The sequence below is a fragment of the Anabrus simplex genome, chromosome 1 (genome assembly GCF_040414725.1).
Source record: "Anabrus simplex isolate iqAnaSimp1 chromosome 1, ASM4041472v1, whole genome shotgun sequence".
Lineage (NCBI taxonomy): Eukaryota > Metazoa > Arthropoda > Insecta > Orthoptera > Tettigoniidae > Anabrus > Anabrus simplex.
In genome coordinates this window covers 560818653-560845099 of record NC_090265.1, presented here as the reverse complement: position 1 = coordinate 560845099, position 26447 = coordinate 560818653, and the positions used below count along the sequence as shown (strand labels likewise).

The 26447-nt window shown below is 39.1% G+C and overlaps 1 protein-coding gene across 3 annotated transcripts in view; it reads left to right on the top strand.

Moving 5' to 3' along the window:
- Positions 1–26447, top strand: part of slmb (beta-transducin repeat containing E3 ubiquitin protein ligase slmb) — a 343572-nt gene that overhangs the window by 271096 nt on the left and 46029 nt on the right. Inside the window, exons 8-10 of one of the 3 annotated variants that reach the window (XM_067135559.2) lie at positions 13718–13828; positions 15762–15840; positions 18358–18526. In XM_067135559.2, coding sequence (XP_066991660.1) covers positions 13718–13828; positions 15762–15840; positions 18358–18526 — 359 coding nt within the window. Of the gene's footprint in view, positions 1–13717; positions 13829–15761; positions 15841–18357; positions 18549–26447 lie in introns of all 3 variants that reach the window. The other 2 variants (XM_067135560.2, XM_067135558.2) reach the window with 2 other exon arrangements.

Genomic DNA, 26447 nt, shown 5'->3' with positions numbered 1-26447 from the left:
GGCATTCGCGGAGACAATTCTGGAAAAAATTAATGGAAACAAGGCATTCCTCAATTCGGTCTGTTCCTCGGATGAGGCTACATTCCATATTTCCTGCACAGTCAACAAGCACAATTGCCTCATATGGGGATCTGAACCCCCCATGTAGTGATAGTTGGAACGGGACTTCCCGATAGTGAATGTGTGGTGTGGATTGTTGAAGAACAGGGTTATTGGCCCATTCTTCTTCGCGGAGCCTACAGTTAATGGAACACGTTACCTGGACATCTTGGAGCAGTATGTTGTGCCACAACATGATCTTTCAGCAAGATGGTGCACCATACCATTATGCGGAAGTTGTGAGGTATTTCTTGAATAGAGTGTTTCCAGATCGCTGGATTGGGAGAGGTAGTCCATCAATTGCTTGGCCCCGTAGAAGCTCTGAAATTACGCCACTTGATTTTTTTCTTGTGGGGGTTTGTCATGAATCAAGTGTACCAGACACCAGTTCGTGATGTACCGGATCTGCGTCATCACATTCATGCAGCTATCGCATATGTTATGCCTACAATGCTGCAGAATACTTGGAGAGAAGTGGAATACCAATTCAGTGTCTATCGCGCCACTAATGGTGCGCGTATCGAAGTTTATTAAGTATGTAAACAAACATTTTGAGTTTCCCTACTTGTAGAAACAAACCGCAAGTAACTATCTCCACTACTTCTCAAGTTATTAAATTTTATATTATTATACTTTAAACCCGGACACCTTGTATTACACTATTGACATGTCTTGAAACATTGATAAAATATGTTGTGGTTACACAAGTCCATTAAAATTGATGTCTCTTAAACATACGTCCAACTCTTGTGTGTCACTTATTCTTTTAAGAATGTCGTAGTCTTGATATAAAACAGTACGTTATTATGATGTCCTTTTGGTGTAGCTTTATTCTTACATAATTTGTTGGAGTTTAAAAGATGATCTATTTATGGATGTCTTTGGTCTTCAGATTAAACTATTCCTCAGAGAATGTGAACTGTCACACCACCTTCGACCACAAAGAAGTCCATGCCGGCTGGGACTCCTAAGCCGGCGCAGCAGGGAGGGGGAAGTCCAATTCCCCCCCGTCATAGGTCAACGAAAGCCGTAACCAAGCTGGTGGAGGCGTGATTGTCAACCAGGGCTGGGAAACTATCTCCCAGCCCGTCTAAACATGAAAAGAAGGCGGAGAGGAGGAACGCCCTCACCGGGCGCTCCCGCACTTCTGCAAAGGCGTAATCATGCCTTCCAACTGGAGGGTATGAGTCTGCGCCAGCAGGTATGCCTGCTCCAAAACCTGCACACTCCCCTTGTAGCGGGACATCATCCCCCCACCTCCCGGAAAGCGTCGAAGTTCATGGTGTCAGTCCCTCTATCTCTTGATGATGGGATGGACGTCGAGCTTTCATCTACATCTACGGATGTAGATGTTGATATTGATAGTGTTTAGGTTTAAGAGCATCTTTTTGCTCATAACCTAACACTCTCTCTTTTCCTCCACTCTATGGCAGTGGGACTGTAACAGTTATGACTGCCATCTTGCTGTGCTACGCCAGCCCAATAGTAAGTTCGCGGCAAGTATAGTCCGTATTCAGGAGACAAACCTCAGACCAGGTCATCATACAGTCTTGAGAAATTTCAGACTATACTTGACAGAATGATATTATGCTCACCGGGCGTCCGGTGGCATGGGTATTTTTGTTCATTCTAATACTTATAGCGAAGAGGTTCCTGTAAGAACCCCACTGGGAGTATTTTGGGTGCAGATACTGATGCCTGTCATAGCAACAGTGTGTAATATGTTCATTTTCCACTAGGCCAGCCTCTTAACACAAATGATGTCACTGATCTTATAGGTCAGCTTGCCCCAGGGGAAGGAAATTGGAAACATTAGTAACAGAGCTGGATTTATGTATTTTGAACACAGGTGAACCAACTCATTTCAGTGTACGTTACGACACACATTAGTTCCGCTGTTTTTTTGGAATAAGCACGATGATCACTGTGACAGTGACCATTTTCCCGTTATTCTTACCTTGTTGAAACAAAAATCTCATACTTATAGCCAAGAGGTTCCTGTAAGAATCCCACTGGGAGCATTTTGGGTGCGGATACTGCTGAATTACAGCATGTTGGAAAAAAATCTACTGATACATTTATCATTCAAAATTTTCTCACAAGATTTGCACTATTTTGCATTTTATGATGTTTATAATCCTTATCGAAGACCTCACAGTTATAAATTAATTCCATAACTTCTCAATTTGGGTTCTTTAGACCACCCACATTTAAAAAAATACGAATGTTTCAGAGCTTGAGTCAGAAAGCTCATAGTTTAAAACGTCTGCATATAGGCCTACCACAGATCTTGGTTTTCAATAATGCATTTGTTGTACGACCACCAACGTTAAACAAATTTTCTGTCATATGAAGTTAGTTTTGACAAATAATTTAACTGTGGTGTTTCGAAGTTGAACTCCTGTTGCTGGACTTGGGGCAGAAATGAATATTGAATGATCAATGTGACTGAATTAAGGGGTGTAGTAATGTCAGTGGGAGCTGGATGCAGGTTTAAGTTAGCAATTGAAGTAGAAGGTGTAGCAGAGGCATTGGAGGCATAATGGACCAGAAGGGAATCTAAACAATTCGCATCTCGCAGTAGAGACATTACTACAATTAGGTGCAGAACAACGCACCATTATGTAATAAATATCCACACAAATACAGCACTATTCTGTCACTGCACGCGGTGATTAAAGCAATACGTTCAATGTGACGAAGCAAGCACTCATAGGAGAAACTACGGTTCGATCAGATGGCCCATTGTGCATGTATGAACCAAAATGGCGGCTAAGCATACCCATCTTAGAGCCTTATTACAGTCCTATTTGTCTTACTAACTGTTTGTGTAAGCTATTTGAGAGGATAATAAATTGCCGAGTTGTGTGGTGTCTGGAGAAACAAGGACTTTTGTTCGAGTGCCAATCTGGTTTTCGAGCTGCTCGTTCAACCACTGGCCACTTGGTACGCCTGGAGAGTTCTCTCCAGGATGCATTTCTCCGCAGACAGCATTTGATGGCTATTTTCTTTGACTTAGAAAAGGCCTATTACACCACATAGCTATATGGTATCCTTGCAGTCCTGCATCATTGGAGATTCTGAGGTAACTTGCCAGTATTTATTGCAAATTCAGTGTCAGAGTAGGGAGGACATATTCGCAATACCACGTTCAAGAAAATGTAGTCCCACAAGGATTGGTTCTTAGTGCTACTCTCTTCGCGAATGCCATAAACGTATTGTCGCTGCTGCTGGTTCAGCAGTAATATCATCGCTATATGTGGACGATTTTGCTCTGCATTATAGCTTGCATAATATGGCAATCGCAGAGCGACAATTACAACGAGCTATCAGGAGAATGGAACAGTGGACTTTAAAACATGGTTTTCAGTTTTCAACTTCAAAGACCTCTGTTGTCCACTTTTGCTGGCAGCGTACTCTTCACTCGCATCCGGAGCTTTATTTAGGAAATATCGCTTTTCCCGTAGTTGACACCGATTTCTCGGGCTCCTTTTTGATAGCAAATTATCGTGGGAGCCACTTGTGTGGCAGTTAAAAGTGCAATGCACCAAGGAGTCAAATATTTTGGATTTTTTTAGCAGCACTAATTGGGGGGCTGACTGCATGGTGCTCCTTTGATTTTATAGGGCACATATTTTATCCAGTTTAGACTACGGCAGTGCAGCCGCCGTCCTTTCAAAACTGAATAGCATCCACCACAGCGAGGTTAGGTTGGCGACGGGAGCTTTTCGTGCAATTACCAGCTTGGTTGCTGAATCTGGTGTGGCGCCTTTACACCTGAGGCACCAGCAAATGGTTCTGTCATGTGCTGCAAATTTGCAACAGATGCCACTTCACCCAAGCTGTCCTTGAGTGTTCCACAATGAAAACTGTCGGCTGTACGCTGCTTATCCTTGAGCAACGTGGCTGGCTGGAATACGCTTGGATAGCAATCGCAGATTGTTTGATGTACCTGTGGTTCCCTGCCTTGTCAGACAACCAAGTGGGGTACCTCCGTGGATAATACGACAACCTGAAATAATCCTGGATCTGCACACTGGCCCGAAGAAAAACAAGGACCTTTAGATTTATCGGAGGCTCTTCCTGTCAGTTTGGCTGGTATCCAGGTTCAGTCGTCGTTTACACGGATAGTTCGAGGACAGAAACAAAGGTGGGATGTGCGTTCGTTGTCGATAATGATAGGTTTCTTTTTGCTCTCCTGGAAACCTGTAGTGTGTACACAGCAGAGCTCTATGTATCGGTGAAGTTCTGCGGTACGCACTGTCTGATGAGCGCCGACACTTTGTACAGACTCCTTGAGCTCGCTACAGTCTATTGATACTAGTTTCCCTTGGCACCCTCTTGTGCGGCGGATCCAGGACCTGCTGGCCACGTGTTTGGATGCCGTCACCAGAATAACATTTATGTGGCTCCCAAGCCACACGGGTGTAGAGGGGAAATGAGTTAGCAGATAAGGCTGCCAAAGAGGTATTTACACTGCCTCCATCGCCTTACAAGTTTCCAGCAAGTGATATTCGCTCTCTGCTGAGACATTGGGAGATGGAGTGACACTTCCAAGTAAGCTGAGAGCGATAAAAGATAAAACGAAGATATGGAGGACTTCCCTTCGGGCTTCTCGGAGGGAAGCAGTGGTATTACATACTTGCCAACTTACCCGATTTAGGCGGGAGACTCCCGATTTTCGACAGTTTTTCCCGCCTCTCGATTTTTCTATTACTTTTAGCTTATTTTTGGAGAACTTCAAACATTTGTTTTCAAATCCCACCATTTCAGCTGTTTTACACCAGTTGCCAGAAAAAACTTCACTCATTGGCCGCTTCCAAACAAAATATCTACGTTTATTAATGCGAGAAATGTGCGCGAATGTGGGATGTTTATTGAAACTTGTATATCACGACACGTATATCGTTTGTCAATCTCTCGTTCTTGCGTGCTATGTTCGTGTTCGTTCACATCAGTCTAGTCGATTCTAGAGACTAGTCACTAGATATGGAGTCTTTTTTCGTAATTTAGTGACAGAATTTCAATGAAATGAAATGGCGTATGGCTTTTAGCGCCAAGGACTAGTTTGGCTCGCCAGATGCAGGTCTTTTAATTTGACACCCGTAGGCGACCGCGTCGTGATGATGAAGACGACACATACATCCAGCCCCCATGCCAGTGAAATTAACCAGTTAAGGTTAAAATTCCAGGCCCTTCCGGGAATCGAGCCCGGGACCTCTGGCTTTCCTATAGATTTTAGGAGCTATTTGGAGACAGTTCTGACTAATTTTAATTTATCTCAAATAATATAAGTGTGTCTGTACATTGCTCAGAATTTAAAAAGAATGATATTTCTGTACCAGTCATGACCATAGCAACAAGGAGAAATGCACGTTTTAATTTTCCGTAATGTCTGTCTGTATGTATGAACGAACGTGCATCACGAGAAAACGTCTGAAGAGAATTTAATGAAAATCGGTATATGAAGTCGGGGATAAGTCGCTACAATCTAGGCCATAAACAATATTGTGTTCATGCTGAGTGAAATGGTAGTTTACGGGAAGGCGTGAAATTTGTCACTTATGTTATTATTGGCCCTATTGATAAATACTACATAAATAAAGTTATATGTTATTAAATTGCCCATCATTTATGTCTTATAAATTTTTACCATACCAGCTATGATAACAGAGATATTAATGAATTTGGATTCTTATTGCTAAGTCTATATCAGCGCTGAGGTACAAGGAAATGGATGAACAGAATTTAATAAAAATCGGGTTTGTGAAGTCGGGGAATACGGAACTACAGTCTACGCTATAATTAATTTTATTCACCCTGTTTGAAATGGTAATTTAGGAGAAGGTGCAAAAATGTAATTTCTAATTACCTATCTAATTGGTCATATCGAAAAGTACTACATAACAAAAGTTATAGAGAGTACAATTTCTGATTATTTATGTCTTATTAAGTTTTACCGTACAGACTATAATAATATTCTGAAGATGATTGATTATAAGAATGAGAAAAGTCATGATGGAGCGATCGCTTGATTAATAACACAAGAGGGAGTCATAAAAGAAAGGAAGACTCACTTTACATCAGATGCTCTAATATCACAGAGTCGGAAGAAAACTAAATATGAAGGCTTGCAGTATACAGGGTGGCCCACTTAAATGTTTCACCGCAGATATATCTGGAACAACAAGAGATATTGAAGAATGACTTTCACTGGCATGAAGGCAGGGAAGGGGCTAATTACAGTAAATACTATAAGCCAGTCTAAAACGTAGGAAAATAGTATTTTCAACACAACTTACGTTTTTTTAAATGGACACCCTGTATTATTTCGTAAGCAATCGCTAATATGAAAAATCTCATAAGTAATGGCGTTTGTTTCATCGCAATAAGTCAGTTACATCCCGAGATATTGCAACGTTAAGTTGACGCTTGAGATAAACGAAACGCGCAGCAGTTGCACATCCCGAGATTCCAGCACGAATCTCACGGTCCTCTTACTCACAATATGATTGCCGTACTACAATGCGGCAGGCGCTATACTTAATCCTATCTGCACTGCTATCAAGAGGGATGAAAATAAGAGAATTTCGTTATAGTAACTTTGCTGTACGAATGATGTGCATTCTGAAGTAGTACAGTACAGGTACTGCAATGTACTGTGTAGGTAAATAAAACACGCAAGAGAGAAACCGTTATTTACATATCCTTTTGCTGTGGCAGGAAACCCTTCTCCTATTTTCACCCCTCTTGATAACAGTGCAAATAGCATTCAGTACAGTGCCTGTCGCATCGTAGTACAGCAATCATATTGTGAGTAAGAGGACCGTTAGATTCGCGCTTGGGTCTCAAGATGTGCAACTGCTGTGCGTTTCGTTTATCTCAAGCGTCAACTTCACGTTGCAATATCTCGGGATGTAATTGGCCTATTGCGATGAAACAAACGCCATTACTCATGTGATTTTTCATGTTAACGATTGCGCACGAAATAATACAGGGTGTCCATTTTAAAAAAAGTTGATGTTGAAAATACTATTTTCCTACATTTTTGACTGTAGACAGCTCAAAAAGTTGATTAACCGTAACATTACATTGACCATTGTTTGTTGTGATGTGCTCTGTGCATTCTGCTGCCATTTATCTCCGATCGAAGGGACTACTGATGCATACGTAGTATAACAGCCTGCCTGAATATTGGCGGGAAGTAGTTGGGGCGTTAGATCTCTCTCTTCTTTAGCATGCCATTCCTCTGGTTTATAAATTTTCTGGTACTACTGGTACATAACACACTGGATCATTATAGTATTCCAGCTATTCGATCCCTACTCTGAGGCAGTGATTGAAATGAGCAATGTGCACGCTAAAATTGCATAACCACAAACCTACTTCGCTGGTGTAGCAGGGGGGGAGGTGATAATTCCACGTGGCGTGTTCCAGGTGGTGGATAGGGGGGTTCTAACCGACTTGCTGGCAGACTTGAGCAAAATAAATTAGCTCTTGAGGACCAAACACACACCTTGCTGTAGGTAGGGGACGCAGGCGAAGAATATTCCCTGCCTGTCGTAAGAGGCGACTGAAAGGGGCTACCTAGGGGTGTTTGAATTAGAACCATGATACTAATAATTAGTACCACCACGCGGAGAACACCATGGGTTGCTTTTACTTGTGCGTAGTACCACTATGTTCGGTACACAGTAGGTTTGTGATTGGTGGTGACAGTGTGTGAATCTGGGTTTTACAGTACCTGTAATTAGTATCACTCTATGAGCGGCACCACGGGTTGCCTTGCCTATGATTAGTACCCAGTATGTGGGGAACATCACGGGATAGTACGAGTCCCTGTGATTAGTACTCATGTGAGGAACACCATACGTTTGCGTTGCCTACAAATGGTGCTGCAATGCAAGTATCACCATAGGTCTGTGTTACATGTGCGCATTACGTTACCTGTGAGTAGTACCATAATGTGTGGAATACAGAGAGTCTACGCTACTTTTCGTTAGTACCGCAACATGACAAATACCATGGTTCTACTTTGCTAGAGGTAAGTACCATTATGAGGCGCCGATGACCCAGATTTTGGACCCCTTTAGAGTACAACCATCATAGTTTCAGGACTTTTAAATTGTCATTACATTTCATCTCATTTTGTACCATTAAGGACCGATGACCTAGGTGTTAGGTCATTTTAAACAAGCATCATCTTAAGTGGAACAATGACACAGGAGAGTTCGCGGCTGTCTGCGGCGTGGTCATTCTAGCTCTGGAAATTTGAACTGTTAGATTGACACTGGAGTATTTCTCTTTAAAAGTGAGAAAATGTGCTTTTTTTCATTTTATCCAATATTTCATATGACAGCATTACTTTTAATCGTGACATTCATACTGACGTAATTATAATGACCTAAGTTGACTTCAGTTGGGAAAACCATAAGGACAGTCTTTCTGAGAATTCCCTAGTGAAGCACGGGTACAACAGCTAGTTATTTGATGCAAATAGCATTGCGCTTCGCGAAATCGCGCGGGCACTTTATGCAATATATTATGCTATGCATTTGGTAAGTAATGGCATTTAAGTGCATGACCGATTCACACGTGTGGAGCTTTAGTTCATACTATTTTCGGAAGGTTTATCAGAGACTGATCATCTCACTCGCATACTTTCTGTGTGTAATAGAGATGTGTAATTTTTAGCCTTGTAGCCTCGTTATAGCAACAGTCGGGCTTTGAGACAATAAGTGTTTTAAGTACATCATAGTACTGTATTGTGCAAGACATGTAGAATAAGCAGTTTTGACCAATTGTATCTCCTGATTTTCATAATAAAAACTAATTTTTGGTTTTGTAAAGTTGGCAGGTATGGTATTATGTTGTCTTTGGATTGGTCACTGTATAGTAATGCTCTGCTATTTGCTGAAAAGGGAACCCTCTCCGGTGTGTACCAGTAGCAATCATCTTACCATGGTGCACATCTTTCCGGATTGTGTAGACCTGATCGATCTGCGCCGTAGGCTAAAAATCTACCATCTCCTTCATCCTGAGAGATGACGAGCAGTCAGTAGACCTCGTCATCCGTTTTATGAGGGATAGTGCTCTTTTTTATCGTGTGTAATAATGTCTTTTGTCTTAGTGTATTTGTGTTAACTGCGCTTGTATCCCATTTACTCTATTTTAGTTTGTGTTTGTATATTTTAATGTGTTATTTTAACTTCTAACATGAATTATATATATCTGTACTTCCAAGCAATGCCTTATTCCATTGTCACCTGTATTTTCTATAATTTTATTAGAAAATAAGGCATTGTGAATTAGATCCACTGATAGTTATAATCTTGGAATCATTTTTCATCACCATATATTTTAAACTCTAGTCAGTGGATACATTTTAAAATTTTAATTATCAAATCATGTCGTCCATCACGTACAGTTAGGGGCCGATCATCTTAGATGTTAGGCCCCTTTAAAAAATTAGCATCATCGTCATCACTATTATTTTTACATGTCATCCCCTCGCATTCCTCACCCCTAGCATGGGGTAGGAATTTCTCACCTCCATAGTATTTTTGTTTTACCAAGTTCAGTTTGAGAGCTGTGCTGGAACATACATACATATATCCATAATGTTTATCATTTTGGGCGTTTCCTGTCTCGTCACTTCTCACTCCCCGTGCCGATGAGATTGTACTTGGACTTGATGACATTCGGAATGTCACTGTTCATTACGACCCCGAAAACTGTATGTATGTATGTTCAGTCTTCAGCCCTAAGGCTGGTTGGATCCTCAACAGGTCCACCATCAGCTGTCATAGATGGCCTAGGCATCGCTGAGAAGGCGTACTAGGGAAATGAGGAGCGAGGTAGTTTCCTGTTGCTTTCCTCACTGAGCCAGAAGTTGCTATTACATATCAGTCTGCCAAGGCCACTGAAATGCATGCATCAACTGACTCTATGAGCAACATTTTCACACCATAGGAGTGTGTGTTCATCTCAGCAACCCCGATAAGTATGGATTCTGTAAATACTAATGTAATAATGTTGTATGTGAATTTGAAAAAAAAATGTAATGCTTACATGGTTCAAAATAACTAAATAAATAAATAAATAAATAAATAAATAAATAAATATATACAATTCTTCAAAGACATGAAAAATGGAAATTTCAGACAGTTGTTCGTGGAATTCAGATATATATACACACCTTTATTGTACAATTTATTTATGCTTAAAAGTTACATCAAATATACATGAAATTGGTTCAGCTTGTTTACATATAATTCAGCTTAAAATAATTATAGCACAAGTTTTCTTCTGATCAGTCAAATACAGTAGGCCCTACATCAAGTAAGTTAGACATATGGGTTTGAAGTATGGACACTGGAAATTATTCTCCCCATTACAGCCTGAAACAAAATAAATATTAATTAACTAATGTACCAGTCTTATAATTGACAACCAGCAAAAAAAGAAGGAAAGAAGTCTTACAATTTATAGGCCATTGCTGCCAGGACTACAGGTAGAATTGCTGATGCTATCACTGCTCGTATATCTCCATAAGAAGTCTTCTTCAGTCTTGCCTAACTTATTCAAGATTACTGTTTTCTTGAAGCTCTTTTCAATCGCCTTCGAAGAAATTTTGTCCCAAGTGCAGAATATTCGCTCCAGAATTGGTTTCTGAATCTTGCCTGTTGGAGTAAGTTCGTGCACACTTTCTGCCTTCCAGCACTGATAGTTTTTGCATATTCTCGTTGAATGATCTATTTATCAAAGCGTTCAAGATTTGAAGGACCCATGTCAGTCTACCAGAAATCTCAGTCAAGTCGGTTTTCATGGTTTCGAATAATACCTTAGGGTCTTCTGTCAGGTGGGTGTTGGAGAGACCCTGCTAGATTTCCCCAAACCGTTCATATCCAGTTTTGTATGGGTGATGTATCTTGGATATGAATGTGGATCCCTTCTGGAAAATTTACTTTTGGCTTGTTTTTCATTTTAAGAACACCATAAGGTGCAAACTTTCAGCCATCGGCTGTTACAGCAAGCATTGCAGTACATAATTGATTTTTGGTTCCAGTGGTGTGGACATTTAGCTAATGAATTGTACAAGTTATTAAGGTTTAAAATATGGTTAAAATACTCAGAGTACAGCATTTAATACATTACAACTATCCAAATATTCAGTATGTTAAATGCCAGTTTTACCACTCCCATTTTTCTTTACTCTTTGCTATCATCTATATATATAAAATAAGAGTTTTGTCTGTACATTGCTCAGAATTTGAAAATAATGGTATTTCTGTATCGGTCATGTCCATAGTAACAAGAAAATGCACTTTGTACTTTTCCGTAATTTCTGTCTGTCTGTCTGTCTGTCTGTCTGTCTGTCTGTCTGTCTGTCTGTCTGTCTGTCTGTCTGTCTGTCTGTCTGTCTGTATGTACACGCATCACGAGAAAACGGTTTTAGAGAATTTAATGAAAATCGGTATGTGAAGTCGGGGGATGAGCCTCTACAATCTAGGCTATAAATCATTTTACTCACGCTGAGTGAAATGGTAGTTTAGGGGAAGGCCTAAAATTGAAATCTCAACTATTTATGTTATTAATGGTCGTATTTTAAAGAAAATGGGTATGCAAAGTTGGGGAATAAGTTGTTACAATCTAGGCCAGGGCCTCTCAAACGCCCAAAATCTCGTGCGTGCAGAGCAAGGCGCAAGAGCTCCGTGCACTGTGCATCGGTGCCGCTCGGTATGGCTCGGATCAACGCTTCGTCTCTGGGCTACTCGGCTATGCTCGGCTCTACTCGGCTATACTCGGCTCAACTCAGCCCGGATTTGGAGCGCTACGGCGCAAGTGGGGGAGAGGGAGACAGGCGGAGCGAGCGAGACAGGCGTGAGGAAAGAGAGAGTTAGCTCTATTGCTCCAAATCGAGGAGTGGGGGGTCTGCACTCTGGTCAACCAAGCCAAGTCGTCCTTTGCACCGTGCACGGTGCATGCACCACGCGCATGCACCCTGAGAGGCCCTGATCTAGGCTATCAATAATTGTATTCACTCTGAGAAAAATGGTAGTTTAGGGGAAGGCCTAAAATGTAATTCTCAAATATTTCTTATTAGAGGTGTAATCGATGAATGCTACATAACTAAGGTTATATAGTATTAAATTTCCTATTATTCATGTCTTATATATTGTTACCGTACTGGCTTTGATCACAAACATGTTCAGGAATTTGGATTTTTGTTACCAAGTCCATATCAGCGCCGTAACGAGAAAATAGGTAAACAGTATTTAATGGAAATCGCTATGTAAGTCGGAGAATAAGAAACTACATTTTACGGTATAAAATATTTTACAAATCACAAAGTCGAAAGAAAACTAAATGTGAAGGCCTACAATATAGAAAGCTCCTAACATTGATCAACAAGAACATTACATTGACCATTGTTTGTCGTGATGTGCTTTGTCTTCTGTTGCCCCTCATCTCCGGTAGATAGGACTACTGCTGCGTACAGAGTATTTTTTATTTGATTTACGTCGCACCGACATAGATAGCTTTTATGGCGACGATGGGATAGGAAAGGGCTAGGAGTGTCTTAGGCCTTAATTAATGTACAGGCCCAGCATTTGATTGGTGTGAAAGTAGGAAACCACGGAATACCATCTTCAGCGCTGCCGACAATGGGGTTCAAATCCACTATCTCTCGGATGCAAGCTCACAGCTGCGCACCGCTAACCACACAGTCAACTTGCCCAGTCGTACAGAGTGTAACAGCCTGCCTGAATATTGATGGGAAGTAGCTGGGGAGTTAGATAACTTTCTTCTTTAGCATGCCATTCCCCTGGTTTATAAATTTTCTGATACTACTGGTACGTAACACACTGGATCATCATAGCATTCGGGCTATTCAGTCCCTACTGTGAGGCACTGATTGGAATGAACAGTGTGCATATTTAGCGGAATAATGGCAGATGAGTGTTCATGGCAATCTGCGGCCTGGTCATCTCAGCTCTGGAACTTTGGGCTATTAGATTGGCACCGCAATCTAACCGCAGCACTGTTCGTTAAAAGTGATAAAACGTGCGGCTTTCCATTTGATCGAGTATTTTATATGATAGCATTGCTTTTAATCGCTACATTGATACTTACGTTTTTGTAATGACCTATCTTGATTTCAGTTAAGAAAACCACAAAGTCAGTCTTTCTGAGAATCCCATTGCGAAGCACGGGTACATCAGCTAGTCTGGTATAAGAATGTAACGGCCTATTAGCTATTTAAAGTTGTATTTCAAAGATTTTATTATTGGCCTGTTGTTAGGAATGTCGTGTTTCTAAAAGTGTCTGCCAGCCAACTCCAGAGCTATTGACTAAACATGATACAGTGTTTGTGATAAGTATAATATAAGAATCTTTATCCTGAAATGTATCGCTTGAGAGATTGGTTCAACGAATGTATTAACATAACTCGTCAAGTAATGAACTTCGGAGGATTTGTCCTGTAGTTAGTACCTGATATACTTTTTCGTAAAAAGATTTTTTTTAAGCTGTAGAAGTAGTAATTATCATTGATTGCTTTATATAATTATTTTGAGTCCTTGTGTAACTTATAACTAATGTTGTCTTTCTGTAGGTTATGGGATATTGAATGTGGGGCTTGTTTACGAGTACTAGAAGGTCATGAAGAGCTAGTACGGTGTATTCGGTTCGACAGTAAGAGGATAGTCAGTGGAGCCTATGACGGGTAAGTTGGTTATAAAAGTGTGTTGCTATTTTCTTTTGTCTTATTTCTACTTTAGCATCTATATGTGGATTGAAATTTTTCTTTGGTATGAAGAAACAGAAGCTGTGAGAAGATAATATATAATTGAAGTAATCAGTATTGTCAAAACATAAATTTCCCATTCACAATCCCAGAACCATGTAGTTCTGAAATATCAAGTGTAGAGCTATTTTAGCATTCAGGTTTCATTTACAAGACAATTTTAACAGATATTGTTTTTAGACTATACTTTTTACTCTTCTTGGGGTTGAACCATTTTTGTAATTAGCTTGGAACACCCGACTCTGTGGCAGACTGGTCAGAGTCTTTACATTCAGATGTCTGTGGTCCTGGGTTTGATTGCCAATAAGGTCATGTGACTGAAATCGTGAACTGTTGTCGTGCCTCTACCAGACGTGGCTCCAGCCGATGTTTCACCTTTTCTCAAGTTGAAGTCAACCTTGAAAGAGCATACTTCTGCAACTTTAGAGAGAGTATGAAAATTCAGTTTGAGACCAGTTAATCATCTTCAAAAAATCATTCTGGGAAACTTATCATAAAGGAGATGGTGTATAAGCAGAAGAAACTACATTCTAAAGACAAGGCTCAAACGTGGTTTGAAGAGGAACATCAGTTCATTAAATGAACCAGCCCTCATATATTCATAGTTAATTTTTATGTATGTACCTTTTCCCACAAGAAAGAGCGAGCAAGTCATTTCTGAGATGTGGTGTTTGAGGATTTTACTAAGAATCTTCTGAGGTACATGTTCTTTTATTTAAGTACTTTTAACTGTGCCTGTGATGTTTTTTTCAGTGCCGTGCGTACTACAAATGATTTTTTTTTTAAATGTCTTAATGTGCCACTAGGAAAGTAATTAGTTGTTCATAAGGGGAGTTGGAACCATAAAAAGAAATAATTTTTAGATTTCCATCCTATAAAATAATTCAGTATTCCTGATTAAATTGATACATTGTTTTAAAATAAAACCCAAACACATTGAAGATTACAAATGTATAGTTCAGTATTTCTCCATTTTATTTTATTTTTTTATTTTTTTCTTCAAGCATTTCTAGTGAAGAGTTTGCATTTTAAAACTAACTATCAATGAAGGCTATGGTTTCTTTGAATTAGTAGAGAGAGCAAGAGCATCATTCCTTACGTTAATAGCATTGTTGTGATAAATTTACCTCTAAGAGTGTAATACTTTGCTTGTGGTTCAGTGGTTGATTGTATTAGTCACTAGTACTTGGTTTGTAATTCAGTGGTTCCTTGTATTAGTATTCACTATGGGGGCCGATGACCTTCGATGTTAGGCCCCTTTAAACAACAAGCATCATCATCATCATCATCATCAGTATTCACTATGCTGTAGAAGTATAGTATTACCTCACATTTTCAGCAAAATATGTCCAGCACTCAGATCTCTAAAACTACCATGGGGATTGAATTAGAACTTTTATTAGGTCTCTACAGCAATTTCAAGAAGCGACAAAACCAAAATAATAGCAAGGAAAGTTCTCATCATCCAAATTACGCACACTAGTATAGTATCTTGTTCCCCTCAAAAATGGCTTTTGTAAAAGGAGATGAGTCGTCGTAAGCAAACTATAAAGGTCTCTTCATTTCATTCAGTGAAGATATAACAGATGCCATATACAGATATAAACTTTTCAATGTTTTTGCAAGTTTTATCTATCCTGAGCAATTTTAATATAGGTGAGACGGGGCATTCCAACTCCCTTTAAGAAAATGTTTGTACTGAAACCTTTGCTTTTCAAATTTTTGAAATAATTCTTTCGTAATTTATAAAGGTTACAAAAGCCTGTTCTTTCTGTGTACCTTTATTGCTGGCTATTGTGAATATTGATTGCAAAATTAAGTGAATTTATCTATTAATTTATGTATGTTACAGAAAAATTAAAGTTTGGGACTTAATAGCAGCACTAGATCCAAGAGCTCCTGCCAGCACACTTTGTTTACGAACATTAGTGGTGAGTTTGTACCATTATTTAGTTAGATACATGCTTCTCTGCTTTTTAATTAGTTCTTAAACAAAATTATATGTACAGTGGAATCTTGTTGGTATGTTCTTGAAGAGACCCAAGAATTTGGATGTCATAAATGGTAAAATACAGCAAAAACACAAAATCTATATATAAAATAAGAGTTTTGTTTGTACATTGCTCAGAATTTGAAAAGAATGGTATTTCTGTATCGGTCATGTCCACAGTAACAAGGAAATGCACTTTTTACTTTTCCGTAATTTCTGTCTGTGTGTCTGTATGTATGTATGTATGTATGTACACGCATCACGAGAAAACGGCTGAAGCGAATTTAATGAAAATCGGTATGTAAAGTCGAGTGATGAACTGCTACAATCTAGCCTATAATTTATTTTATTAGCGCTGTGTGAAATGGTAGTTTAAGGGAAAGCCTGAAATTTAATTCTCAAATATTTGTTATAAGTAGCCATGTCTTAATGAAAATTGGTATGCGAAGTCACGGTAATAAGTCGATATAATCTAGGCCATCAATAACTGTATTCACGCTGAGTGAAATGGTAGTTTAGGGGAATACCTAAAATGTCGCCCTAATATTACAAAGCCCAAAGAAAACTAATGTGAAGGCCTACAGTATAGAAAGCTCATAAAATTAATCAACAATAATATTACATTGACCATTGTTCGTTGTGATGTGCTTTGTGTCTTCTGTTTCCACTCATCTCCGATAGATAGGATTACTGCTGCGTACTGAGTATTTTTTAAAATTTGCTTAATGTCGCACCGACACAGGTAGGTCTTATGGCGACGATGGGATAGGACAGGGCTAGGGGTGTGAATTAAGGGGCCTTTGCCTTAATTAATGTACAGCCCCAGCACTTACGCTGTGGGAAACCACCGAATACCAACTTCAGGGCTGCCGGGAGTGGGGTTTGAATCCACTATCTCCCGGATGCAAGCTCACAGCTGCGCGGCTCTAACCACACGGCCAACTCGCCCGGTCGTACCAAGTGTAACAGCCTATCTGAATATTGGCGGGAAGTAGCTGGGGAGTTAAATAACTTTCTTCTTTAGCATGCCATTCCTCTGTTTCACAAATTTTGTGATACTACCGGTACGTAACACACTGGTTCATCATAGCATTCGAGCTATTCAGTCTACTCTGAGGCACTGATTGGAATGAGCAGTGTGCAAATTTAACGGAATAATGGCAGATGAGTGTTCCCGGCAGTCTGCGACCTGGTCATTCCAGCTCTGGAACTTTGGACTGTTAGATCGGCACCGTAGTACTGTTCGTTGAAAGTAAGAAAGAGTGCGGTTTTCATTTGATCGAGTATTTTATATGATAGCATTGCTTTCAGTCGCTACATTCCTACTGATGTTTTTGTAATGACCTATGTTCAATTCCATTAGGAAAACCACAGTCAGTCTTTCTGAGAATCCCGTAGCGAAGCACGGGTACATGAGCTAGTTGATAATATATGAACTTTGAACCTAATAATACATCTTATGTCACAGTCAAACACTAATATTTACATGGGTTTGAAATACCCTCTATTGCTGATTGCTTTCTTGATTTTAATTTTAAAATTTTACTGCATGTCTTGTTTAACAAAGGCATTGCTTCTTCATCATCTTCTCGAAACTGCACACTTATCGCTTCATTATGTCAATAATTGCCTCCATCACTTTCAGCACCTTACGAATTGCCTCAGAATCTGCTCATTATCCCTTTCATCCTGCACTAATGCTGCTTCTGTCCTCTGATCTTCATATATTTCATCTATTGTTGTGGTTTCACATACTGGAAGAACAACAATGTTGACATGTTTCAAGAGAGAAGTCTCCTGTTATTCGGTGCCATTCCTCGCTCTTTGGAAAATTCATCTAGCGTGACGTCATCACTGCATTGAAGCAGTTTCGAATAGTGTTTTGCTCCTCAGAATCCCAGACAGCCTTAATGAAATGTATGGATATAAGACAGTGATTTCTCCCATTGTCTATTCCAGTGTAGCCGACCTTCTTTGATGGTACTATTAAGACCATACATGCTGCTAAACTGATCGTAAAAATGTTATTGAATTTATGTCTCACTAACTACTTTCAGAGTTTCCAGAGACTCTGAAGTACAGGAATTTAGTTCCGCAGGAGTTCTTTTTATGTCTCAGATCACTGAATTCAGTGTGATGTCAAGGTGGTTTACAGTGAGGCTGGGTGAAATTTGGCCAGAAATGAAGTCTAGTGACAGGAGGAGAGGAGGATTTACATGGGGTGATTTAATAAGAACTCCTGTCTGCAAATAAGGGCATAGGAAAGACTAAAACATATTCTGGTGTGTCTTTCCTTAGTCTTTCTTGATCAAAAAGACTGCAGATCAATTCAACTGAATTTGGAACTGACTAACTCAGTGCTTTAAGCCTGAAAATATTGGTAATATTATTTCTTTCATTGCCTTTTCCCTATTAGTAATAATTATTGATTATTTGTATTGTTATGTTTCTTCATCAGGAGCATACAGGACGAGTGTTCCGCCTGCAGTTCGACGAGTTCCAGATAGTGAGCAGTTCGCACGATGACACGATCCTCATCTGGGATTTTCTCAATTGTAACCCACCTGATGGAACACCACAGCAGCAGCAATCATCGATGACGACGCTCAGCAACCGCTCCCCAACACGCACGTACACTTACATCTCAAAGTAATTACGGACAGTGATGGCTCTTCCAGAACTTGCAACTACAACCAGGGTTAATCATAATTGTGGTGTCCAGTAACGAGTTACTCTGAACTAGTAGAAGTGTTTGCTTTTGATATTTTGTGTGAATAATAGAATTTTATTTTCCCGCCAAAGAGCACCCTCAACAGAAATTATTTTTAACAGATCTTTGGAAATTGATAACTTTTCCGTCTAAACTGGAAACCTTCTTTTTTCTTTATTATATATTTCCTTTCCCTGTAGTATTCTGCTTTGATGACATCCTGACAACTTGTATATTTTTGGAAGAATGGGCATATTGATATCCTTATTTTTCAAATTCCACCCGCATGACACCTCGGAACTAAGAATTACGCTGCAGAATTTCAAATACATGACCTTTAGGCTTCGGTCATAGTGTAGGCAGCGAGTGGAGCATTGCCGCTATCGAAAAGTTGAAGAGCGGGAAGGAAAGAGTATCTGTGTGGACATCTAGCAAGAGTCAGTAAGCGGCGCAGTGTCTCCCCTGCACATGGTGATTAGATAACGGCAGTTTCAAAATTTTCTCTTTTGTCTCTGCTTTTAGAATTTTTTTTTTTTTTTTTTTTGTTTAAACTGAAGAATTCAACGTAGTACTAGGAGAGAATTTTGTGATCGTCCAGTAAATAAATAACGTGAAATGCATGGGGAATTTAATCATTTATATGGAGAACTGAATTGATTTCCTGATAAGATTTTTCAAATATAGCCTACTTGTATGTCCATTTAAACTTTTGACTTCTTACCAAAACTTAGGCGTGACTACATATGAAAGTCGCAAACTTCCAGAGACCCATAAAAGTCGGATGTAATGCCGAACACAAGTTTTCATCTTGGTAATATATTACGAAGGATAATATAAATTAAACAATAATAGGATGTACAGTAATAATGACAATATTGTTTATGTCCGTAACCATGTTTGATTTTAAACTGAATTTACCTGGTATATTTAAAATCGTTCCAATCTCTTTCCAGGCTTCTCTTGTCACTATCAGATTTTCGAAGTTCTCTCTGTTGTTCCATAGGAAAGTTTGAGTTTGACCTTTAAGAAATTAGCACTTGTTAATTCACTAACAGTCATTGCAGGCGGCGCAGCTGAAATCTCAAACAGGAGTGAGAGGCTAGCGTCGGGTAGCGTTGTCCTTGAACCAACTTCCCCTCCAAAATGACCTGTCGCTGGCGATATGCCACATACATTTGCTAACACAGGTTTGAGTTTCATCTCTGCCACCACACTACGTTCCGCTTGCCTTTTGCACTGTGGCCGAAGCTGTAGGTTGTTTGTGGCTTACATGTAGCGTAATGAATGTAGGAGAATAATTGTATAGTTGATTTTGTTTCCAAATTTCTGGTGCCTCTTCCTTTATTGAAATGTAGAAAGGCTTTCTTAATATAGCCACTCAGGAAAGGAATCTTTGGAATAGAAGTAGGAATTTTATTTCATCTATAAAGTGATGTTATAATAGTAATTTATTCAAATTATACAATGCCTACGTTGTTGCAGTAAACTATATGCACCGGCAGATGGCTAGGTTTCCTCCGCTGATCTTTCTGTGCCAGCCCAATAGAGGGTTCTGTGGAAGTTGTTTGTGCAGATCTTTCTATGTTAGTCCAATAGATGGGTGTGTGTAATCATGTTATCACCAGAATGTAAGTTGTTGCTCCATGTTGGTTCTAATAAGAGAGAAATAGAAACAAATCCATCTCAGGATATTCATTATTTCAGAAAGTCCATTGACTCAAATAGTCATTTATTTGCAAAATAAGATGCTGTGGTTGTTGCGTTTTACTACATTTGCCGGTAGATTGCTGTGTGGGTCAGTGAATGTGTCCATGTGATCCGCTGATCTTTCAGTGCCATGTTTCATCGACTGTTACGTGTGCTGTCCATGTACAATGTTGGCCATTTCATTACACGCATACACAGAGCCATTGTACCGGTAAATGGGTGTTCTCTCAGGCGGGGGTTTTGTTTGGTTCCTTCTGTGCATACAACTGAATTCTCTTGCTCATCTCATAGTCCGCACGTAACAAACATAATTATTCTGTTTGTCGTTTTTAGTGGTCAGGAACACTTATATTGCCATATTGGCACATTTGATTATCTCTTCTTAGTAAAAGCACCATTGTGTTAAATTCGGAGTGCAGTGATGGAAGGATGTATTATCGAGAACTGTATATTTTGTGTTTCTGCTCTGTATGATCTCTGTTTTCTTTTCATGTTTACTTATTCCTTGACTGAATATCCTGCTACCTAGCAGAAAGCTAATTATTATTCTGTTCTGATCCCAAAGAGTGCATGCACACATGCACACACAGTTTTTGCTTTTCTTTTATGAATTGTGAAATAAAATCTGTTCCTAGGAGAGGATGCCCAAGAATGTGTGCTATTTTACAAAGCACTGCAGATGTCAAAATTCGAACTAATGATGAAAGTAGTTCGCTGCTATCGATATTGCATTATAAATTTAGGATCGAAGTATTTCGAATGCACTCAGAGCTTCGGAAAAGTTGATGTTGTTATATCACCACACAGTTTCTCTACACTGAGAATAGAACATATGAGGAGTTCACTGTCTATTGACAAGTACATATTGAATTCCACATCGTTCATGCCCAGAAATATTAAATGTTTCTTTGACTTTTTGTCGACATATTTGACACTTTCATTGTAGCCACACTTCTGGAAACAGTTATGAATTGTGACTCGTGAGATCTGATGCCAAGCAGACATTATGAAATGAATTGCCTGCAGGACGTTTTCATTTCTGCTCTCTTTCCATTGTTCATGAGTAGACATCGGATATATATGCTGTATAAATCGCCAATATAAGCATGAAACTATGCTCCAAAAGTGGTGAAATATGCATTGAAGTAAGCACTTACTTTCATGCTATTAAATACTTGTATGAAATGCAAACGTAACATTAATTTACTAGGCTCGCGTGATTTACAGACAGCAATACGGTGAAACCTCGTTCAAAACAACAAAATGAATGTGTTATACGAATAAAAACTATCCAACAGGGATATGGAAAAACTAGATAAGTTTTTTCTGACATGAGGGCATTTTACGTCGTGTATCCGTGGGTTCAGTGAAAACTATACGTACTATTTCTAAAGATGAGAGGAAATTATTACAAGGTGTGAAAAACAAGAGAGAACAATTATGAAGACCTTTTCTGCTGGGGCTTAAAAAATAACAAGTGCACTGAAAGGTGTGAAAAACACTAAACAACAAATATGAAAACATATGCACGGGGACCAATAAAATTATCCAAGTATTATTGCAGATCACTCTCTTTCTAAAACACATGTTAGTAGAAGCTTTCTATTTCATAACAGTGAGTTATTAAACATTATTATTTCTGGTCACACTCTTAGACAATGAATTGAAGGTTACACTCAAGCATGTGTGACGGGGAGGAATCAGCAGGAATTACTTTGACCGCCATTTTGAAAACTTCCAAGTCGAATGATCGAGTCAAAACTCGAAGGTGCAAGTTCAACATTTGCGACCTCTGTGCGCTTAATGATGCAGATGCTTGTCCACTTTCTGAAAGATTTTAATTTTGTGTTCAAATCTATAGTGCCAGCAAACTGTTGAGGCTCCCGATTGAGAGCTCCTAGAAGAAGGTGTAAGCTGATTAACAGTGGACCAGGCACACAGAATTATCTGGAATTGGGTACGTCTAGAATCTTTGGTCACGCTATGTATTTGTAGAAAACTTAACTGGCACGTGTCAGTCTGAAGCCAGTCTCGAGAGTGTGTCTTGAGTGAATCGATGGCAAGTGCAAGTAAGCAGTACGAGACTGTCGCTGACGCGTTATTCATAGAGAGAGAGTCCATCCAAAAGCTGCACGGTATTCAGCAAGGCTTGTTAGGTCAGAACTGTTCTGGAATGACATTGTGCTGTGAGGAGCCATGTGGAGAAAAGGAATTTGACGTGGTAGTGTTTTTTTGTGTGTGTGTGTGTTTTTTTTTGTGTTTTTTATGGTTGTGAGCAGAAACTATGGTGAGTGGGAAACTCAAAACAAAAGTGAACTTGTGATTAACTGTAAATAGTAGTTCAATTAATTTAGTGGACGGTGAAACACTCTTACCTGCCTGTGTAGTACCGTATTTACCTGAGTAATCCTCGCCCTCAAATAATGCCCGCACCCTCACTTTAGGAAGCCTGTTTTGAAAAAAAATTAAATGAACTAAAATTCCTTCCATCAAAAGAGTAACGTAGGCATAAACGAACATTTCGTATCACTCCGCGAGGTCCACGTGGTCTTTACGCAAATATGAACATGTAAATTTACGGATATAGCTACTTTGCCTGAGATTATAAAAATACATTATCACTGCTATGAAATATATTTTCCATGAAAATGAGCAAGTAGCCCTACTTACATGACAGGTATTTCATTAATCTGAACTTGCAATAGGCTCAATTCCCTGTAGATGGGAAGATTCATTGTCTCTTGTATCACTAGAATCCTCTTCTAGATTACGTACAAACTCGTCACACACCACGTCTAAAACGCTTCACACGCGGTCTCTTTTTACCTGGTGGTTGATAATTTTTTTTGTGCAATGTAAACACTTGAAACAGATACACTGGCGCATTCCGATGTTCGTCTAACATACTTCTCACACGTGGTCTCTTCTTACCGTCTTACTAATAAACGGTGTATAACTTTCATACAAGGTTTAGGTGAAAGTCGTTACTAATAAACCGTGTATAAACCTCCTGTGTGTATATACATCTCTTATCGTTATTCATTGAATTGCTAATACTGATCAGGACCCTTGTATAAGCGTTGTATAGCAGCGAGTAGCGGGGAAGAAAAACTGAGTGCGCAGTTTATTTTCGTGGTATTTACTGTCTGCAGTAATATAATCGTGGTGAAATATTCGACTTATTCATTCAGCATTGAAGGAATGGACGATAATGTTGATGATCTTCACGATATTTTAAACATAGAAGATATACACCATTTAAGGGTTATGGAGGCTAGACATCTTCGTAAAGTAAAACATGTTTAAAGAGACGGAATGATAATGAATAACTATAAAAGAAATGATGCTTGGTGAATTTTGTGTAATAATGTGTTACTGCTTAATAGACTTCTGAAATTACGAGTTTATTATACAGTATCTACCTCTACAAAGATCTTTCTCAAATTTGAGTATAAAAAGGGACATATTCTTTGACATAAAAAATTATATAACTTGAAAACCATACGTAATATGATTTCCATACTTGAATACGTAGAAGTATGATGTATAAATGCCTAATAGAAACTTTTTTGATCACACCTTTCTTTTAGCTACAAAACGGTTTTTCCTTTCTCCTGAAAAGTAAGGGTTTTGGAATGTGTACCCTTTTCAACACACCGATTGAATTGCAATTGCTTATGTTTTCTGTTCTATCCCGGTTAGGAATTCTTGATCTTTTCTTAAGCTTTTCCATTTCTTTTGTGGCATTCATTACGCAAGCAAGCTGAAGAAATGTTGATATCAATATAAGCCAATTTCCAACTGTCTCGCTTTGTGTTGCCACTGCTTTTTCGATATGCCATGCTACTGCGCAACTTTTTACTGAACAGTAACACGACCGGTGGTGGATAATTCTTTTTGTGCAATGTAATCACTTGAAATAGACACACCGGTGAAATCTGATGTTAGTTTTGCGATACAGTAAAAACCTGGTTAGTTCGAAGTCTTTGTAAAACAGAAATCAGACTTCCAGTTACGTAATTTAGAATTAACAGCCATCTTGTAATTCAGAAATGCCAACCCTCACCAGTTTTCACAGATTCTGCTTTTCTGCTTACTGCCTGCTACGTGATATTGTGCGGTTCCTTAAAACACTGAATACAGAAGAATTAAGATTTCACTCTATTTTCAACTATGAAACTATAGACCAGGGGTTTCCAATTTGTAAGGGCTCGAGGGCCATTTTGGAAACCTTAGTCGTGTTTGTGGGCCGCACTAGAGTAGGCCAATTTTTGTAAAATTCTGCAAATAGTACAGAGGCACCATTATGAAATGATATGCATTAATTCAATTGAAATGAGTGTTTGATCATTCATTTGCTTAAATCATTATTTTAAAATTGCATAAAAGAGTGAAATTTGGAGCGGGGCTGAGCGGCTCAGACGGTCGAGGCACTGGCCTTCTGACCCCAGCTTGGCTGGTTCGATTCTGGCTCAGTCCGGTGGTATTTGAAGGTGCTCAAATACGTCAGCCTCGTGTCAGTAGATTTATTGGCACGTAAAAGATCTCCTGTGGGACAAAATTTCGACACATCGGCATCTCCGAAAACCATCAAAAGTAGTCAGTGGGACGCAAAAATAATAACATTATTACTTTAAATTTGGATTTTAAATGTGGCAAAATCAAAAATAATCTGTTGAGAACAAGGGGAACTAGTATTAAAGAATAATTAGTTCTGACTTGGGTCAATAATGTGTATAAAAATTAACACGTTTCTGAACGAGGTAATACATATTTTTGTGACTTTTCTGCACATTATTTCTTACAGTGCTCTTGCGGGCTGCAAAAATGGCTTCGCGGGCCATATGCAGCCCGCGGGTCACCATTTGGAAACCACTGCTATAGACACACCAAAGTGAGTGAAAGTGCGGAAAGCTACCCCTGCACGTTCCGGAAGACGCGTTCTATCTTAATGCGGAGAAATTTTGAATCTAAATTACTTTGTAAAATACGGTACTATTTAAAAAAATATACAGTTTAGAATTAGAAGTCTGAATTGTTTTCCGTTTTAAAGTGATATATGGGGACAGTTTTCTTCCATGTACGGCTGCACAAAGCATAACTGTACACTGCATCGAAAACCAGGTGAGCCAGGAGCCTGTTGGCAACCTTGACACAAATAAAACCTGCACCCCGATTTCTTGCCTCAATTTTTTTTTTTTTTTAATATGCGGGGATTACTCGCGTAAATACGGTATTTTTAGTTTTAACCCGCTTATTTCCAAGCCATTTTCTGAAATTCTGGCTAAGAATTTTTAGTGGTTCTTGCAGACTTTCAGAAAAATATTAATTGAAAGTTGATTTTTAAAAATATGTGTATTATTCTTGCAGTATTTCATAAAATACACTTCTAGCTGTAACAAGAAATGCTGCTGCTCTCCCTCTCCAGTCGTTCCACTCATGACTGAGTATCGTGACCCAAGGACTTTGTTGTTTCTTTTATAAGCTGATACCATTCTGTACATATTTGCGTTTTCCGGATAGTAATTCTCCATGGTAAATTCAGGATCTGTCTTACTTGATCAACCCATCTTTTTGCAAGCCGTCCTCGTGTCCTTCTGCCAGAAACTTTTCCTTGGACAATTAATTTTTCCAGGTTGTCATCGTCTCTTCTCATTATATGACCAAAGAATTGCAGGATTCTCTGGTACACAACTTGGCATAAACTTTCTTGTATTCCAATTTCCCAGGTGACAGAATCATTTGTTCGCCTGGCTGTCTACGGTATTCGCAACATCCTTCTCCAACATCACATTTCAAAGGCGTTGATTCGGTTCCTGTCTTTAGCTTTTATGGTCTAAGTTTCGCATCCATACATGAAGATCGAGAACACAAGCGAATGGACTAATCTTTTTTTCGTATTCATAGATATTGCCTATCTTGCCAGATCATCTTTAATTTTTCCATAGCTGTATGTCCTAGAATGATACGCCATTTGATTTCTTTTTCGCAGCTACTTTTATCCTTGATTATTGAACCAAGATAAGGAAACTGATAGACTCTTTGGAGATTGTTAAGTTGCTGTGGCAGCTGAATTTCTGCACCTTTGTTGACAATCATTAGTTTTGTCTTGTTCCAATTAATTTTTATGC